Raw genomic sequence first — 18,103 nt, forward strand, 5'->3', positions numbered from 1 at the left:
TACTGGCTGTCTTCTTCAAAATATACCTCTACCTCAATCGAATTTCATACTCACCATCGACTGTTTATTTACGATCTCTCGCCTAGTCGCGAGTGAGAAATCGTCAATATGGGAGCCGGCGGCGTCGTTATCCGCTTTTTCAATTTAGCAATCCGAGTGCTCCAATTCCTCGATGCCGCAGTCATCCTGGGGATCTTCTCATACTTCCTGGCTGTCCAGAGCCAACATAACCAGCCCATTCCAACATGGATGAAGGCCGTTGAGGGACTTTCCGGCGCAGCAACTTTGTACGGACTATTCGGATTACTCTTCACCTGCTGCTTGGGAGGGCTTGCCTTCTTCACCTTCCTGGCTATCGTGCTTGATGTGTGCTTCATCGGAGCAATGATCGCCATCGCCGTGATGACCCGTGACGGAACCCAGTCCTGCTCCGGGAACGTCAGTACTCCTGTGGGCTCCGGCGCTGATAATGTCGACAGCGCATCTGGCGTCCGGCTGGGGTACGCCTGCATGCTCGAAAAGGCCACTTTTGCGGTCTCAATTATCGGAATGTAAGTCAAAATAAATCCTTCTCTAGCCTATTCGTCAAGGCTCTTTACTAATATGTGAACCACCAGTTTCCTCTTCTTGATCTCGATTCTCTTCCAATTCCTCTACGCCCGCCACCACAAGCGCGAAAAGCGTTTCGGCCCTTCCCCGGCCAACGGGTACACCTACGGCACCGGCACCCAACGCCGTGGCTTCTGGCGCCGCAACAAGCGTACCCCGGAAACCGCCAGTGCGGACGACATGCTTCCTGGGCACCCTACCCCTGCCGACGTCGAAATGGGCGGTAACACCGAGAAGCCCGGCGTCTTCGGTGGTCGCTTCTTCTCGCGCAACAACAATGCTGCAGCTAATGGCTATGGTGGCTCGGCCTATACCGGCAACTATTGATCATGGTCGTTTTTCCCGGGCAATCGGTTTTCCATTGCGTTGGAATGCGCGAAAACACGCTTATATGTCGTGGATAATGTATTTGACCGAGCCTCGTTTGCTGAGTGGAGTTGGGATTCAATTCTGCCGGAGGAAAAGCAGGTCTATGTCTATGATTGAATGAGCTAGTTGATGATACCATTTCTAATTCATGTACACTTTGCTGTACTGTAATTGGTCCGTGGAAGTGGTACGATTGAGAAAATAATTTGACATTTTTAGGATCATATTACATCCATCTACCTAGAGCAGAGAACGCAGGGCAGATTAATAATTAATCAATTAAAGGCCCTTGACAGAAAGTACACAAGGAATAACAAGACCGACACTCAAAAACCGAAACAACCTCACGTATAGCAACCACGAGAACACAAACTTGAATTAAGGATGGTATGTGCATACACCAAAAAATCGAAGAATGGGGAAGACTGACGACAACCCTACGTACGCTCGATAACACCGTGGCTGCAGCGCGTACCGGCGGCAACAGGTCCCATCTGAACAGGTTTGCCCCAGTCGCACTTCGCCCATGTCTGACCATTGGTCCCGCACAGGATCTCGCCGTGTTCGCAAGTCTCCGGGAATTCTTGCGCGGGCGCAGCCTCGGAGGAAGGCTTGGGCTGAGGGGCGTGTTCTGCTTCGGGGTTGTCCTTGGGCTTAGGTTTGGATGCAGACTCTGTCTCAGGCTTATACCCAAACTGGGGCTTGGGCTGAGACTCAGTCTGAGGCTTGTACCCAGACTCAGCAGCGGACTGAGCAGACTCAGGCTTGTACCCAGAGTCTGGGGCAGACTGACCAGACTGGGAGGACTGAGGCTTGTATCCAGGCTCAGCAGCCACTTGAGAAGACTGGGGCTTGTACCCAGAGTCTGGGGCAGATTGACCAGACTGGGAGGACTGAGGCTTGTATCCAGACTGAGCAGACTCAGGCTTGTACCCAGAGTCTGGGGCAGATTGACCAGACTGGGAGGACTGAGGCTTGTATCCAGGCTCAGCAGCCACTTGAGAAGACTGGGGCTTGTACCCAGACTGAGCAGACTCGGGCTTGTACCCAGAGTCTGGGGCAGATTGACTAGATTGGGATGACTGAGGCTTATATCCAGACTCAGCGGCCGCTTGAGATGCGGACTGAGGGTTGTACTTAGAGTCTGTGGTGGCTTGAGACGCCAACTGAGATGACTGAGGCTTGTACCCAGCTTCCGGAGCGGATTGACCAGACTGAGGCTTATATCCAGAGTTTGTGGCGGCTTGAGACACCGGCTGAGGCTTGTATCCAGATTGCGGAGTGGACTGAGAAGACTGAGGCTTGTACGCAGACTCTGGGGCGCTTGAGATGCGGACTGAGGGCTGTACCCAGAGTCTTGGTTGAACTGACTCTCAGGCTGATACCCAGTCTGCGGGCTGGCTTGGGATGAGGATGATTGAGGGCTGTACCCAAACTCTGGGGTTGATTGGGAGGCAGCAGACTGAGGCATATATCCAGACTGTGGGATAGATTGGGATGCAGACTGCGGGTTGTAACCAGACTCAGGGTTAGATTGACTCTCAGGCTGATACCCAGTCTGCGGGGTGGCATGAGACGAGGACTGAGGCTTATAACCTGACTGCGGGCTGGCTTGAGATGACGACTGAGAGCTGTAGCCAGACTGTGGGGCAGCCTGGGATGCAGACTGCGGGTTGTAACCAGACTCAGGGTTAGATTGACTCTCAGGCTGATACCCAGTCTGCGGAGTGGCATGAGACGAGGACTGAGGCTTAAACCCTGACTGTGGAGTGGCCTGAGACGAGGACTGAGGGCTGTAGCCAGACTCTGGGTTTGACTGAATCTCGGGCTGATACCCTGACTGTGGGATGCTTTGCGAAGTGGACTGAGGGTTATATCCAAACTCCGGAGAAGATTGAGTCTCAGGCTTATACCCAGACTCTGGGAGGGATTGAGACGAGGGCTGAGGCTTATACCCTGACTGTGGAGTGGCCTGGGATGCAGACTGAGGGTTGTACTCGAACTCTGGGGAGGATTGACTCTCAGGCTTATACCCAGACTCTGGGATGTATTGAGATGAGGGCTGAGGCTTATACCCTGACTGCGGAGAGGCCTGAGACGAGGACTGAGGGCTGTAGCCAGACTGTGGGGCAGCCTGGGATGCAGACTGAGGGTTGTACTCAAACTCCGGGTTTGACTGAATCTCGGGCTGATATCCTGACTGTGGGATGCTTTGCGAAGCGGACTGAGCGTTGTATCCAAACTCCGGAGAAGATTGAGTCTCAGGCTTATACCCGGAATTCCCGGTGGACTGGGACGCAGACGGAGGCGTATACCCAGACTGTGGGATAGATTGGGATGCAGACTGCGGGTTGTACGCGAACTCAGGGCTAGTTTGACTCTCAGGCATGTACCCTGACTCGGGGGAGGATGGAGACTGAGGCATGTAACCAGACTCTGCGGTGGATTGAGACTTGGGCTGAGCGTTGTACATGAAGTCAGGACTGGAGGACTGTGAAGGCTTGGGCCTTTCACGAAGGGGTGCGTGGAGTCGAGCGGGTCTCGCCGAGGGCGTAGCCACGGAGTGGGAGCCTGAAGGTGTCGCGGGAGACTGCGAACTTGACGGTTTCACCACAGGATGCGAACTTGACGGTTTGACCACAGGATGGGAACTCGAACGTGTGGCCGGAGATTGGGAACTTGAAGATGTAGCCTTAGATTGAGATGTGGCTGGAGATTGGGCAGTTGAAGATGCGGCCGGGGATTGGGCACTTGAAGATGTAGCAGTGGAGGCAACAGCTTGATCGGACGAAGAGGCCTTGGGACTGTTGCTGCTCGAGTCACTGCCCAGGAAAGGCGCATCGCTCTCGCACTGGTATCCCTTGCCACTCAAGGAGCCCTCGACGGAAGGTCCGGGGAGAGGAAAGTTAACTTCCTGGCCTTCCACTGTCTTACACTTGCCGGGTCCGTTGATGTTGGCCTCGAACAAGGGTGGAAGGCTGTCAAAGCCGCCAGCCCGGCGGGAGAAGGCAGGAGAGAGGTCGCGAGCGTGCTGACGGGCCTGAGAACCACCCTTGATGGTGACCATAGCACAGTTCATGTACATCTCGCGGTTTCCGATCTTGTTGAACCATGACCAGGCCAGGAGGGCCTCGCCAGACGGGGCGTCCGAGGGAATTTGAAAGTTATACTTGGAGGTGAGAGGGCACCCTCCGAGCATTGAATGGATGACTTTGAAGGTCTTGCCCTCGTCATAAGAGAGAGCAATCTGGCAGGAACCTCCGCCGTGGGTCGCGCTGCCCTGTAGTTCAAGTTCGTATGTTTGGCCGGCCGTATAGTCAGCAACAGACTTAAAGGGATCATTGGCATATCCCTTGCACGGGTAATCAGATCCATCTGTTGACAGGGGGTTCGTGTAGGAGTAATCCTTTTGGTCATCCGCGTCCGGGTTCAGCGGGCTCCGAATGGGATACGGCTTCGACATCTGCATATGTCCGGAGACACATGATGCCAAAAGGGCCGAAGCCACTAACAGGCCCTTCATTGCGAGAGCAACCCTACGATTATTTGTGTTTGAAATGGAAGATAATTCAAGGCGACTCTGTATTTGTAGAGTTAGTAATGTCGAGTCAACAATAACAGTAGTGTCCCTGAGGTTTGCACGAGAGACACAAGAACAAGTAAAGGGCTTCTCTCAGTGCCATCGGCTCATACTAGCTAGACATAGGAACAAGGAGACTCACCCAATAATCTTCAGACAACCACGATTGCCAGACACGGAGCTGTAAGGAACAAAGCTCGCAACGAGGTGAAGAAACAGGGGGCAAAAGCCAGCTCCTTATGATCGAACAGGGACTTCCAGTAGATCAGAAGGAGGACGTTGACTGAAGAAGTCCACGAACTAGACTCTCCTGCTCAGCAACCGGAAAGACAGCATCACATTTTGTTTTGCTGGTTGCTGAGCAGCCTTTTAAGTCAGTCGAGACATGAGCTGGTATGTAACTCTGTACGACTCCATGGTGCCTGGTTTCGGACTATAATCACCAAGAATGAACGCTGGATGCCATTGTCGGATCCACTATGGCGTCCACGAGTGACAGCTCATCACTCTGTTTTGAGGAATGAAGGAATGCTGGAGGTTCAATGGGCTGTTCACCAGTAAGCATCGTGGTAGCTATGGCCTTGGATACTTAGCACGGACCTTGTCAAATCCAAACGAGGCAGTATCCAAGTCAGACCCCAAAATCGGCGTGCGATATTTTGCCGGCAGAGATGATCGCCTGGTGGTTGTATATGGAGAGAGTGAGGACCTCCCATGATGTCACATTGTCGTTGACGACCACCTTGTTTTTCGGGACAGAACTTGAAGATTCTGGATGAATGGAGCTTAGATGATATGATATGAACTGGTTTCCATGAGATAAAGGAAGAGTTGCGACGGAAAGCAGAAAGTCACGGTTGATGGCTGCGGGATGTTGTAGATACTACCTACTCCGTACTCTAACAGAGCTTGGCAGTGACTAGTCTCCTATTCTTAAGAGCCCCGGAAGCAAACATGCGCCCCTGAAAGGCTTAAATTGACCATCAGCTCCAGCCTCCTAACGAAGTACAGTATCAAGCAGACGCGTCCTCTGGATAGATAATCCTGACCACTCATTTGCTGCTGCTGCTGCTGTTTGCATTTACACCCATCGTTTTGTTTTCCTCGGTTCCTTGGCTTCTTCCCTCATTTCCGCCGCCAGACCCCGATCGATCAACGATCAACGATTAAAACATCATCGATCATCGATCGCAGAGAGAAAATGATCCGTCATCACAGCTAGAACTCAACTCATCGGCAACTCCACCTGTTCAACAGCAGGTTTTGCTGGATGTTGCTGCGGCCTACTGTTTCGCAGCAGCAGAGAATATTAGCTCATGCTCTTCTCTTCCAACATGCCGCAGGTTCCCATGGTGGCCTGGAATTTGGCCCGCCGCAAGCTTCGATTCGCCACGTCTCGTCGTCACGGTGGATAACTCAATCAGCTTCCGTGGCGAGCCAAAGCTTTTCTTATTCTCTAGCTCAGAGCCGTGGACGTTCCTTAGTTTCTGTTCGCTCTTATGGACGCGTGTTCGGCGTGATTGCGACACATTCCTCGGCTGGTCGATCGTTTAAACTGGTGACCACGCCAACTTTTCCTCCATACCTGCCTTCGAGAGGATCGTCGCGGTCTCCGGAATCTATTAGCATGCCAGCCAGTGCTGTTGCGCCGGACGACACCCTTCTGATCGGGATTGTCCCACAAGCAATCAAGTCAAACGACGAGCCATCTCAGGATGTTCCTTCAGACCCTGAATCAGATGACGATGTTCCTCTTGAAGCCGAGGAGCTTCAGGATGCTCTCTCGCGTCCCCCACCTGTGAATAGTAGCTACCTTCCGCTCCCCTGGAGAGGCCGATTAGGCTATGTAAGTCAGGTTGTTTAGCGCATTCTTTCGGATGCTGGCCCCCTGTAGTTGTGTTACTTATGGTGTGTAGGCTTGTTTGAATACATATCTACGGAACGCGAACCCGCCAGTGTTCTGCTCTCGGACCTGTCGCATTGCGTCCATTCTTGAAAACCGACACCCACTTGCGGATCCCTCGCAGCCGCCTCATCCGACCAAGAACCGCCCTGATCGGGATCGGACGCCTGATGTTGCCCGCGGACAGGCGTACGTTGAGTCTCTGGGACTGGCCAATGCGCGAGATCTGATTAAGCTCCTGCGCTGGAATGACAAATATGGCATCAAATTCATGCGACTGAGCAGTGAGATGTTCCCTTTCGCCAGCCATAAAGAGTATGGCTATAAACTTGCCTCGTTTGCATCAGAGGTCCTCGCTGAGGTTGGCCGTGTGGTTGCCGAACTCGGTCATCGAGTGTCCGTACATCCTGGCCAGTTTACTCAGCTTGGCTCGCCCAGGCTGGAAGTCATTGAAAGCTCGATCCGCGATCTGGAATATCACTCGGAGATGTTGCAACTCCTCAAGTTGCCTCCGCAGCAAGATCGCGACGCTGTCATGATTCTCCACATGGGGGGTGTATTCGGCGATAAAGAGGCCACACTGGATCGGTTCCGGGAGAATTACAAAGGTCTTTCCCAGGATATCAAGAATCGGCTCGTTCTGGAGAATGACGATGTAAGCTGGTCAGTGCACGATTTACTGCCCATTTGTGAGGAGCTGAATATACCGCTTGTCCTCGACTTCCATCACCACAACATCGTCTTCGATTCAAGCCAAGTGCGCGAGGGTACCTTGGATATCATGGATCTTTTTGACCGGATCAAGGCAACTTGGACACGTAAGAACATCACGCAGAAAATGCACTATTCGGAACCTGTTCCCTCCGCCATCACGAATCGACAGCGGCGAAAGCACAGCGATCGAGTGTCCACGCTTCCACCTTGCGACCCGACCATGGATTTAATGATCGAGGCCAAGCACAAGGAGCAAGCCGTTTTTGAATTGATGAGGCGGTTTAAGCTGCCTGGCCACGACCTGTTTAATGATGTATTGCCTTACACGCGAACCGATGAGAACAGACCTTTCAAGCCTCCTCGCAAAACCAAGAAGAACGGAGGGTTCGTTGACCTCGAAGCTCAGGTCCCTCCTACTTCTACTGTTCCCGAGGAAGAAGTAGGCATGGGAGGTCCGGAAAGAAGAGTCTATTGGCCACCAGGTATGGAAGAGTGGCTTCGGCCGAAGAAGATCATTCGTGTCAAAGCACGACAGAGTCCGGCAAAATCGAATGCGTCGAAGAAGAAGGCAAAGGCAAATGAAGACTCGTCACAAATAAAGAACGAGGATGCTGATGAGGAAGATGAGGGGCCAGCGACTCCCAAGCCTAAGACTTCTCGCCCACCCAAACGCACTGCAAGTGTGAAAAAACAGACAAGCAGGAAAAGGAAAGCTTCACCGACTCCGCCCTCTACTCCGTCGGTCTCTGATATCGAGGGTTTAGCTCTGGCGGAACCGCCCATTCTTTCTGGTACTGAGACTGCCAATACTCGTCGTAGCCGACGCGCAACGACCGCGAAGAAGGTCAGTTACGCCGAGGAGAGCGACTCTGTATGAAAAGATTTGCTTTATATTCCTGAAGGAACATTGTCCTCAATGGCTGCTGGGCCAGTCTTCTGTATAATTGTCACATTCAGTCTCTTATGTATTATTATTGCATGTGTGAAAGTCACTCTCCAAGGGAAATGATAAGAATATTTTGACAAGGATCTATTAATAGTAGTATTTTTCAGGGGCTTCATTTGATTCCATTTTCCGTGTCTCTTGTAGATACGTAGTAGTAGTGCATCTGCGTCTCGGACGATGATGAAATGATGCTGCCCGGGTCCTGTTCCGCTTCTCCACAGGTCGAACTCACAAGAGGCTTGACAGCTTCTAGACTATCTTTCTAGTCTCATTTTCTGCATCCCCGTTGATTCTGTCGCAGTTCTTGCCACCATTAGATCAGCATCTTTTCACCATGTTCACTTGATCCTTGATCACGTTTATTCGGGGGATCACAGCCCACAGAATCTCTGATCCGGCGACACCCTAAGCACAGAACTCGGACAACCTTGCCGCCTACGAAGCTCATCAATCGGGATCACCTGGTTTTTCTACGATCTTGACGTTGATAGTATCAAGCTCTGCTTGTTTCTCCCGAATTCAACTGGAACTAGATTCCTTCCATATCGATCCTGGCTCCCAAAATCTATCCTCGCAGTCGTTGGCTAGCGCCCCCGCCGACTTCCCAGTTCAGGCGCCAACCCCTCTTTCGGTTTCTCCCCTCGCTCCTTCGTCCCTCGATTCGAGACCGACAGACCAGGCCAGGACGGCTTCTTCGTTTCTTTCGTCTCCTCATCGGCCCTCACGCCACCCGCCGCGCTCAGCTGCGCCTTTGGGGTCTCCGGCACGAAACGATCCCCGCTTTCCGCCACCGAGCACAAGCAAGGGTCTATCGCGCCATCGTTCAGCAGCAGGCAAGACGGGCACGTAGACGGATCTCGGGCAAGAAGGGTATACTTGAGCTTCTGCTTCTTGGGCGGAGGGGATCAGCCAGGCGACTGGGTGCTGGCTCTGCTGGAGGGTCACAGCTTGTCCCGCGCCTGAAAGGTCTGCGAGCAGCAGGACAAGCCCCGGATGCAGCTGCGAGATCCTCGATGTCCCAGTACGAGTCATCCGCGTCTACATCGTGGGGCGCCGGGGGTGGCGGGCGACGCAAGAAGGTCTACGAATATCTGAAGGCGGCTAATGAGCTACGGCAGACGTATACGGCGCAATGGGCGGCGCAGAGGAATAACCCGCGTGATTACCATGAGGATTACTACAATACCCCGGGTGCGTTTTCCGATGTGGAAATCACGCGGTCTGGAAATGAGGAGATGGTTCTGTTCCCAAGCTATGCGAGGAGACTTGTGAAGGGAAAACAGCCGGAGGTTCAGGCCCGCCAGCGGCGCGATTCGACTTCGACGATTGATGAGTACCGCGGTGTGTCGGACGATCCAGAGCCCGCGTCCGAGTGGACACAATACGAGGACGAGCATGCAGTTGTGGCTGTCGATGTGCGAGGCTGGGTCTACGCACCTCACCGCGGGCCGATGACCCGGAAACATCGCTTGCTGATTGCGCTGGCCAGGAAGCTGAGCGGCATACCTGCTCCTAACACTACATCGGCTGATGATGGCAACGCGACTGCAGCTGTTGGCACTCCTACGAAAACGAACGGGGCTAGCGAGGAGGAAATGGTGGATCAAGAGATGCAGTCTATTATCAGTAACGCGGAGAAGAGCGCAGATCCTGTGTGGAAGGGCAGTGCTTCCGATGATCGCAGTTCAAGTGCTTCTCCTGAGAAGACCACGCAACCCTCGCAGTTGAGCAAAGATGAGCTGACAGTTGCGAATGCGCATCTCATGGAGAGACTGCGCCCCTTTCTTACAAATCCCAGGGCGGCAATGCCTGTGACTGTCTTCTTCTACAACGACGAGCAAAGCCAATCGAGAAACGTCATGACAGACGAATCGGGCCACTTCAACCTCCGTGCAACGCTGCCGTTTGTACCAACTCACATCCGCGTGTTGGCCTCAGAGGAACTGTCCGCTACAAAAGCGATTCAAATCATCGAGCCAACAGGTGTCAGCTTGATTAGTGACATTGACGACACTGTGAAGCATTCTGCCATCACAAATGGCGCGAAGGAGATATTTCGGAACACGTTTGTCCGCGAACTGGCCGACCTCACTGTCGATGGTGTCACTGATTGGTACAACGAGTTAGCCAAGATGGGTGTAGAGATTCACTACGTCTCTAACGCACCATGGCAACTCTACCCGTTGTTGGAACGTTATTTCAAACTGGTTGGACTTCCTCCCGGGTCCTTCCACCTGAAGCAGTACAGCGGCATGCTGCAGGGAATTTTTGAGCCTACCGCAGAAAGAAAGAGAGGCTCTCTGGAACAAATCCTGCGGGACTTTCCTGAACGCAAGTTCATCCTGGTCGGCGATAGTGGTGAGGCAGATCTTGAGGTCTATACTGATATTGTCCTGGCGAATCCTGGCAGAATCCTGGGCATCTTCATTCGTGATGTCACCACGTCAGACCGTAAGGACTTCTTTGATAAGTCTGTCGATCATCTAGAAGGCGTCCCTGCTCGTAGTCACAGTACCCCTCAACTTGTCGATGATTCGGATGCGATAGCAAAGCGGCCCGCGTTGCCGCCTCGTCGGCCGCGTGAATCCCCAACGCCATCTACAGGTGCCGTTAGTATTGATAACGGCGACCTGATCGATCTACGGGGCGAACAGGAAGAGAAAAACGTATCGGCAGATGCGCCCAAGCCCGCAAGCTTCCGTACGCCGCCCATGAAACCGAGCAAACCCTCCTCTCTTCGAGCTGTGACAAAGAATTCGGAGTCGACAGAAAATCCGGGTTCTTCTCAAATTCAGGATCTCATCCGGCGCAAGCCTGTTCCTCCAGTACCCCTCGCCGTCAAATCGCAACAGATCAAGAGGAATCTTCGAGCTCCCCTAAAGCATCGGCACAGAGTACAAGTTACGCTGGCGGCGTCCTGAATGCAGTCCAGTCGGTCACTAACTCCCTCCCAGCGGCGACAAAGCAGTTACCGTTCCGTCCCAAGACTTCTGATGGCATTGGCGCGGTTGATCAACCATCTGACGCGACAAAGTCGGCGCGTCCCAAGCAAGCCCCTCCGCCTCCACCACCGCGGCGTACAAATACAGGGGCTTCGACTGCTACTTCGGATAGCCCCGGTAACCGGCCAGCATCGCAAAAAATACAGTCATACCCAGCTTCGGCCGCTGCTGCCGCGTATCAATTCGCGTCTGAACGTCTGAATTGGTCTGCGTCGCCAGCTGCTTCTCTGCGGTCGAGAGCTTCGATCCCATCGCTGAGTCGCTCCAGCACCAATCCTGTGAACAATCAATCAGACTCGTCATCTGTTCCACCTCCTCCACTACCTAATAAGAGAGAGGAGCTGTGGCGACGGCGTTGGGAACGGGCTAATGAGCTCCTAGCGGAGCAGGGGGTTGTGTTGGGCAGTTGGCGTGTGGGAAAAGATATGAAGGATGTCAGTGTGTGGCTGGTACAACAGGCCACGAAAGACATGCAGAATGATTCCAAAACGCATTCTGACCCGAAGACATGAAGTTTCTTTGCATTCTTGGACCACAATGTACAATTTTCTCGATGTATATAGCATACGTCATGTATACCCAGCATATGATAGATCATGGCATGAACAGCGTTCTGACAGTGTACTTTAACCTGAGCGTGATAGAATAATCATCAACTAGTTAGAAAGGACCAATCTTTGTTAACGGACCATTTGATCACTGATCTCCGCGCTTCATGTCTGCCAATATGCCAAGAAGCTGGACTCGTGTCCCGGACTTCCCAAAATGGTAACATCCTCGGCTCACGGCTATCACAGGAAAATAACTAATCGTCCCCGCATGATTGGCAGTCTCCCCAATCCCCCAGTGTCTATCTATATTTTTTCTGGCGAATCAATCTAAAATCAGATTCTAGACCAGTATTGACGTGATATTCTCTGATTGATCCTTACTTCTACACCTCGCTCCGAACACCTTCCATATCCATAGACCTCCTCCCTCACCATGTCCAAGACCTTCACCCGCGCCGAGGTCGCAAAGCACAACACCGAGGACTCCCTCTGGTGCATCATCGACCACCGCGTCTATGACCTGACGGACTTCCTAGACGCCCACCCAGGCGGCAGCGTCGTCCTCGCGCAGGTCGCTGGCCAAGACGCGACAACAGACTTCTACAATCTGCACCGACAAGAGGTCATCGACAAATACCGCGACCAGCTCTGCATCGGCATCATCGAGGGCGAGACTCCCGAGGTCATCTCGCCTCAGCCGGGCAGTCTGAGCACCGTTCCCTATGCGGAGCCGCTCTGGCTGCGGCCGGAGTTCAAGAGCCCCTACTACAAAGAGAGTCATAGGCGGTTGCAGCGGGCGATGCGGGAGTTTACGGATCGGTATGTGACGCCTGAGGCGCAGGAGAAGGAGCGGGATGGGACGTATATTAGCCAGGAGTTGATTGACAAGATGGCCGAGGCGAATGTGTTGGCTATGCGGTTGGGGCCTGGGAAGCATTTGCATGGACGGAAGTTGTTGGGCGGTGTGGTCGATGGGAAGGAGTTTGATTACCTGCATGATATGATTGTTGCGCAGGAGATGGTTCGGAGTAACGCGAGAGGTGGGTAATTCTCTAAGGGTGCATGGTGACGGGCTGACGTTTTGCAGGCTTCCAGGATGGAAACATGGCCGGGATGGTCATTTCGTTAACGGCTGTCCAGCAGTGGCTGCGCAATGCTCCTCTGCGCGAGAAGATCACCGAGGAAGTTCTGTCCGGTCGCAAGAAGATGTGCTTGGCTATCACCGAGGCATTTGCTGGCAGTGATGTGGCGGGTCTGAAGACGACGGCAAAGAAGACACCTGATGGAAAGCACTACATTGTCAATGGCACCAAGTAGGATTGTCCGCCGCGTAAGACGCCACTTTCAATGCTAACCAAACGACATTTAGGAAATGGATCACCAACGGCATGTTTGCCGACTACTTTGTCACCGGCTGTCGGACCGAAAAAGGCTTCTCTGTGCTTCTGATTCCTCGCGGTGAAGGCGTCGAGACAAAACAAATCAAGACCTCTTACTCCACCGCAGCCGCCACGGCATTCGTTCAATTCGAGAACGTCAAGGTCCCCGTCGAGAACCTGCTGGGCGAAGAACACAAGGGTTTTATCGTGATCATGAGCAACTTCAACCACGAGCGCTTCACCATGGTCTGCGCCGTCATTCGCATGTGCATGACCGTCACCGAAGAGTGCATGAAGTGGTGCAACCAGCGCATCGTCTTCGGAAAGAAGCTCATCGAGCAGCCTGTCATGCGGCAAAAGTACGTGCTCTTTTTTTCCTCTGGCCTGCTTCCAAAAATGATACGTTGCTAACCTTTGATGCTAGACTCGCCCGAATGATCTCTCTCTGCGAATCCAACCAGGCCTGGTTGGAATCCATCGCTTACCAGATGTGCAACATGACCTATGCTCAGCAAGCCGCACACCTCGGCGGTCCTATCGGCCTCCTCAAGTCTCACTCTACCCGCTGCGCGCAGGAGATCGCGGACCACGCCACGAATATCTTTGGCGGCCGTGGAATAACCCAGAGCGGGATGGGCAAGGTTATCGAGATGTTCCACCGGACATACAAGTTCGATGCCATCCTCGGTGGCACGGAAGAGATCCTGGCTGATCTCGGCGTGAGACAGGCCATGAAGAAATTCCCCAAGGCGGTGCTGTAGATGTGCCCTGCACCGTCTGGTCTTCTATCGTTCATTCTATTTGTAATTATACATCTTGTTCTTGTTCTCGGATAGCGTTGCCTCTTTCTAGATATGGAGCTCCTATACAAGTCAAACTAGACATGCAATCCACCCCTATACTGCAGCGCTTCTTCTCTTTCTTTCCTTCTGCTCATTGGCCTGATACCCAGGACCCATACTCGTCTTAATCAAGACGACGATAAATCCAGAAATAGATCCGCCATTATTTTGAACAAGTTATGTTAATGGTGCGCGAACCAATAGCCTTCAACATAGTCAACGCGTGGCTCATTTCGTATCGGAAAATTCATGAGGGCCGGACGATCTAAAAGTAGATTCTACCGAGGGACGCCTGCTGCTCGGAGCGACCGAGAAATACATGAGTCATATCACAATGACTCCTTTGTCGGACGTGAGGCGTCCGTTTTGTATATACTGATTGGTAAGGGAGAGTTGAGGATACTGCCTAATCAGGAAGGTCAGTCAATTCCGGGGTGGGCCTGAGGCTTCGATCCCGAGATCTCCACAGGATGGGGTGGAGCACTGGAGCAGAACGCTGCCACTCGGCGAGTAATTTCCGTCAGCGTGAGTAAAGAGCTTATGCTTAGCCGCAGAAGACTCTAATCCGTAACTTACCTATTGATGCCGTTGGCGTGTCTTGGCGACAGGCGAGGGTATGCCTTGGGATTGAAAGAATGAGGTGTATTGCTTTTCGACTGTCCATGTGACATACTGACGTACCACCGGAGCGTCAAGCTTCGAGGTCCCCTGCGGATGCAACTCTGGCGGGGTTGGGAATGGAATGTGATTCTTAAGCACCAGGGAATCACCCTTCATCTGTATGAGATATGCGCATTTCAATTATATATTCTGCTTCCTACTGTGGACAAAATGGAACTGCTGCAAGTCTCTGGTGCAGTATACTACGATTCCTTGCTCGGTCGTCGACCGCAAGACCCGCCCCGGGATTTCACTCGCGTTCTTTATATCCCTCGTCACAATTCAGCAACAGTGCACCTCCCGCTGTACGATGTCGCGACGCAGTATCGCAATGCTGTCAAGGGATGCGTCCTCAACAGCAGCCAGTACGCTGTTCAACTGAGTATGATGGAGAAGCCGCGAGATGACGGGATGAACTGCGAAGTGGCCTATCATGTCAACCTGGACAGAAGCGCGACAGAAGATGCGCCTGTCCGATTGCAAGTGCAGCGAAGATCGTTGTTCGAGGATGGCGAGGCAATAGCGCATGCGTATGTATTCATCTAGGCTGTTTGCAATGACTCCACCGTTCGCTTGGAATGTTGACGTGCTGAAATGAAAAAGCCTGACCCGTCTGCCGCCTCATGACGGTTGTCTAATCGCTATCGGCAACAGTCAGAAACGAACTGACACGTGTTGCACGCTCATGGAAGCCTGCTTCCCGATACAACCGAGCATTCGAGGCAAATATAGCATCCCCCATCCTTATTTTACGTTCCTGCTGCCAGGGAAGAACAACAAGCAGCGGATAGTCCAATGGCAGGTCCGCCCCAAGGAAGATAGCCTGCGTCGATACACATTAGTTGAAATCGGTGCGGCGTCAGAGAAGCCTGACGGCGCGCTGTCAGAAGACAATGTGCGAGAGCCGAGAATTTTAGCAATCTACCATCATATCGGGATCAACATGTGGTTGCCAAAAGATTTCAGCGAAGGTGTGCTTCTTCTTCCGGATCAAGCAGGGCTGGAAGATAACGAGCTTGAGCTGTTGATAGTTGCAAGTCTATTGGCTTTGCTTTGGCAACTGCGGGAGCAAGCGCAAATGAAGCCACAAAAATTGAAGGGTGGCCACTCTCGAAATTCCCAAAACATGTTCCAGAAGGCAGTTTCTGTCCTTCATAGACACTAGCCATCAAAAGAGCATCCATTCATTCTTGGACGGTTGAGTGAATCATACCATCCCCGTCATATAATCAGATAATCATGCTGCTGTGTCAATTCGGGTGAATGAGTCTGTAATCAGTCAGTGGCCGGCGGAATGGTAGCGAACTAAAAAGTCAGTAGGTCGCTTACGAAGGTGGTCCAGGAGATGTTTTGATCATCGCCAGGGGCTTGCGCAGCCCTCGCAGCCCAGACCTTCTCCAACAATTCTCGAGGTACCGGATTGCGGAACTCAGACCTTCGCTCAATCTCATTCAAGCGCGCGATGACATAGTATTGGGAGTGAGGAGAAAGCGCATCCGACCCACCCATGAACAGCGGGAAAACAAGAAGCTCAAGGAGGCAACAGTCTGAGGGGATTCTCGCTGTAGCGTCTAAGATCCTCGCCACACACTCCTGTATCTCATTGCTTCGGGGTTGCTGTAATGGGTCTAACAAACGAAGGATGCGTAGAATGCAAGCATACTGAAACGCCTCCGCTGTGGACATCCACCGAGGATCAGAGCTGGGGTATGTTCTAGCTGTCCTGTCAAACGAGTAGAGCTTGTGCTTTGCCGATTGTAAAGCAACTTGATACTCGTCCCATGATAGCCAACCGAGATTGTATTCCTTTGCTTTTTCCAGGGCTGCTCCAATAACCAGGAAAATCTCCCTGGGACATCCGTTGACTAGCTCGAACTTTTCATCGGTGGCACTGGCGACGGTTTCGCGAATGTCCTGAGAGAAGCACAATCGTTCAGGACCAGCAAAGGCACGAATGATGTCAAGCCTGAACAGAATTTGATAGTCAGTGAGCTGAGGTGCTAAATCAGGTGCTGATTGCAAATACCAGGCCAAATTTCCCAGAAAGAAAACCGCTCGTCGCCGCCGACTATTCAACCCATCCGCTAATAGTAGCTGTTTGCACACTGACATTGCCCGGTAATGTGTATTCCATGGGTAGAGATACCCGTCTCAGCAATCTTTAAACTTGGTCAGAAGGCTGGCAACGCGGTTTCACCATGACTTACGTCGTGTAGCAGCAGAATCTGAATTATGGCGAGAACAGCATCTTGCTCGTCTTCATGCAGGAAATTAGGTCCCTGACTCTTCCTGATTTCCTCGCTGAGAGCGCGTATGGCTCTCAGCCGATACTCGACTGCAGCCTCCTCATATAGAGACATATTCCCTGTAAGTTTGCCAAGATGAGAGGCCGAGAGCCCAAGTATGGCATATAACAAGCCGATTTGTTTCCGCGCCAACGGGAGTATATAGGCTCGATAAGGATTACTGCTAGTACCACCTATCTCAGCAATTTGATGAGGGCATATGAAACTTTCATCTGTGCCACTCTGGTGTCAGTGTTTCTGCCCTCCAAAATCCAGCCAATAAGAGCTTACAATGCGATAACAACATCTCTGTCTGGGTGAGATTCAGTATCTTTGGGATATCGTCTGGCAATTCTGTTGCGCTTCTGCTAGGCTTCTTAGAAGACGGTTGCGTTGCGACGTCCTTTGTCCGTCCAGGCGTATCCGAGTCCGGTGTTGCGGTAGTAGAGACTTGCTGCGACTCAGCAACGGTAGATTTAGCTTTGGTGTTCCTTGGAGTCGGCACTCGTGCGCCTTTCCACCTTCCCCGACTAGCGATTCCGCAAAACCGGTACTGGTCGGGGTACCCACCGCATTCTAAGCCTTTTGAGATGCAGCGTTGACACTTGGGTCTACCGCGGTCACACTTGCGGCACTTCTCCCGGCATGTCTTGCATGCAGGGCCTGCAGCGGTACCTAACATCAGAAATGGTTGGCTATGGTCGCACAGCATATGAATAGATGGTGACAAACCAGCTCGTGGCATTCCGTAGGCAGCGAAGGCACTTCAGAAGGTGTGGCTCTTGGCTTTCATTGAACAAGGCCAGGTGTCAAGGAAAAGTAATTTGAAAAAGAAGCAGTGAATTGACAATTATATCGCCAATCGTGTCCGATTGAAAGAGTCTTCTACGACAAACAGAATGAGCAATCGAGGTGTTGGCTTTTTATATATTTTCCAACTTGTCCAAATTTGAGAGACTTGTTCAGGATCGATAATACAACGACGGTCTCTGGCTGAAATCGATAACCGCCATCAAGCCTCAACAGTAGACTTCGAATTAGATATTCAATGGCTCGTAGGTCTTGAAGATTCCCAACGATATTCATTTCGTTGCAGTCAGTTGATGCACTCCGTAAGCACTTGCGAGGACACATATGGAGCTAGGCAACATTGGGTAAGGCGTCAGGCTATGGTAGAGCTGCTTCTTCTTATCGTCTTGCACGTGAATGTGGGGTGTTTGCATCATTTGTCTGGTTAGTTATTGCTTGTCAAGCTGTCAGCCT

At 52.2% G+C, this 18,103-nt stretch overlaps 7 protein-coding genes across 7 annotated transcripts; 5 read left to right on the forward strand and 2 right to left on the reverse strand.

Annotated features, from left to right (window-relative positions):
* Positions 1 to 108: 108 nt before the first annotated feature.
* P174DRAFT_366337 (uncharacterized protein) lies at positions 109 to 936 on the forward strand (the record flags this gene model as incomplete). The annotated part of the gene is made up of 2 exons (XM_024822108.1): positions 109 to 551; positions 618 to 936. 2 exons carry the CDS (start codon positions 109 to 111, stop codon positions 934 to 936), a joined length of 762 nt encoding a protein of 253 aa, XP_024683846.1.
* Positions 937 to 1,174: 238 nt separating this feature from the next.
* Positions 1,175 to 4,830, reverse strand: P174DRAFT_129096 (putative extracellular protein). Its single transcript, XM_024821094.1, has 2 exons — positions 4,701 to 4,830; positions 1,175 to 4,558 (listed from the first exon to the last, which is right to left on the reverse strand). Exon 2 carries the CDS (start codon positions 4,499 to 4,501, stop codon positions 1,250 to 1,252), a length of 3,252 nt encoding a protein of 1,083 aa, XP_024683847.1. The 5' UTR covers positions 4,502 to 4,558; positions 4,701 to 4,830; the 3' UTR covers positions 1,175 to 1,249.
* Positions 4,831 to 6,185: 1,355 nt separating this feature from the next.
* On the forward strand, positions 6,186 to 8,052 carry P174DRAFT_367468 (UV-endonuclease UVE-1; the record flags this gene model as incomplete). Its single annotated transcript, XM_024822173.1, has 2 exons — positions 6,186 to 6,404; positions 6,475 to 8,052. 2 exons carry the CDS (start codon positions 6,186 to 6,188, stop codon positions 8,050 to 8,052), a joined length of 1,797 nt encoding a protein of 598 aa, XP_024683848.1.
* Positions 8,053 to 9,134: 1,082 nt separating this feature from the next.
* P174DRAFT_458811 (phosphatidate phosphatase App1 family protein) lies at positions 9,135 to 11,635 on the forward strand (the record flags this gene model as incomplete). The annotated part of the gene is made up of 2 exons (XM_024829712.1): positions 9,135 to 10,946; positions 10,982 to 11,635. The coding sequence occupies 2 exons, from the start codon at positions 9,135 to 9,137 to the stop codon at positions 11,633 to 11,635; spliced, it is 2,466 nt and encodes an 821-aa protein (XP_024683849.1).
* A 346-nt stretch (positions 11,636 to 11,981) lies between these two features.
* P174DRAFT_386565 (acyl-CoA dehydrogenase family protein) lies at positions 11,982 to 13,962 on the forward strand. The gene is made up of 4 exons (XM_024823312.1): positions 11,982 to 12,714; positions 12,762 to 12,987; positions 13,044 to 13,412; positions 13,478 to 13,962. The coding sequence occupies exons 1-4, from the start codon at positions 12,108 to 12,110 to the stop codon at positions 13,812 to 13,814; spliced, it is 1,539 nt and encodes a 512-aa protein (XP_024683850.1). The 5' UTR covers positions 11,982 to 12,107; the 3' UTR covers positions 13,815 to 13,962.
* A 764-nt stretch (positions 13,963 to 14,726) lies between these two features.
* Positions 14,727 to 15,720, forward strand: P174DRAFT_367624 (uncharacterized protein; the record flags this gene model as incomplete). The annotated part of the gene is made up of 2 exons (XM_024822186.1): positions 14,727 to 15,085; positions 15,159 to 15,720. The coding sequence occupies 2 exons, from the start codon at positions 14,727 to 14,729 to the stop codon at positions 15,718 to 15,720; spliced, it is 921 nt and encodes a 306-aa protein (XP_024683851.1).
* An 11-nt stretch (positions 15,721 to 15,731) lies between these two features.
* P174DRAFT_511053 (uncharacterized protein) lies at positions 15,732 to 17,895 on the reverse strand. Its single transcript, XM_024831749.1, has 7 exons — positions 17,573 to 17,895; positions 17,132 to 17,515; positions 16,763 to 17,073; positions 16,660 to 16,714; positions 16,582 to 16,639; positions 15,885 to 16,521; positions 15,732 to 15,824 (listed from the first exon to the last, which is right to left on the reverse strand). Exons 1-7 carry the CDS (start codon positions 17,583 to 17,585, stop codon positions 15,777 to 15,779), a joined length of 1,506 nt encoding a protein of 501 aa, XP_024683852.1. The 5' UTR covers positions 17,586 to 17,895; the 3' UTR covers positions 15,732 to 15,776.
* Positions 17,896 to 18,103: the final 208 nt, after the last annotated feature.

This window comes from Aspergillus novofumigatus (genome assembly GCF_002847465.1).
Source record: "Aspergillus novofumigatus IBT 16806 chromosome Unknown P174scaffold_3, whole genome shotgun sequence".
Lineage (NCBI taxonomy): Eukaryota > Fungi > Ascomycota > Eurotiomycetes > Eurotiales > Aspergillaceae > Aspergillus > Aspergillus novofumigatus.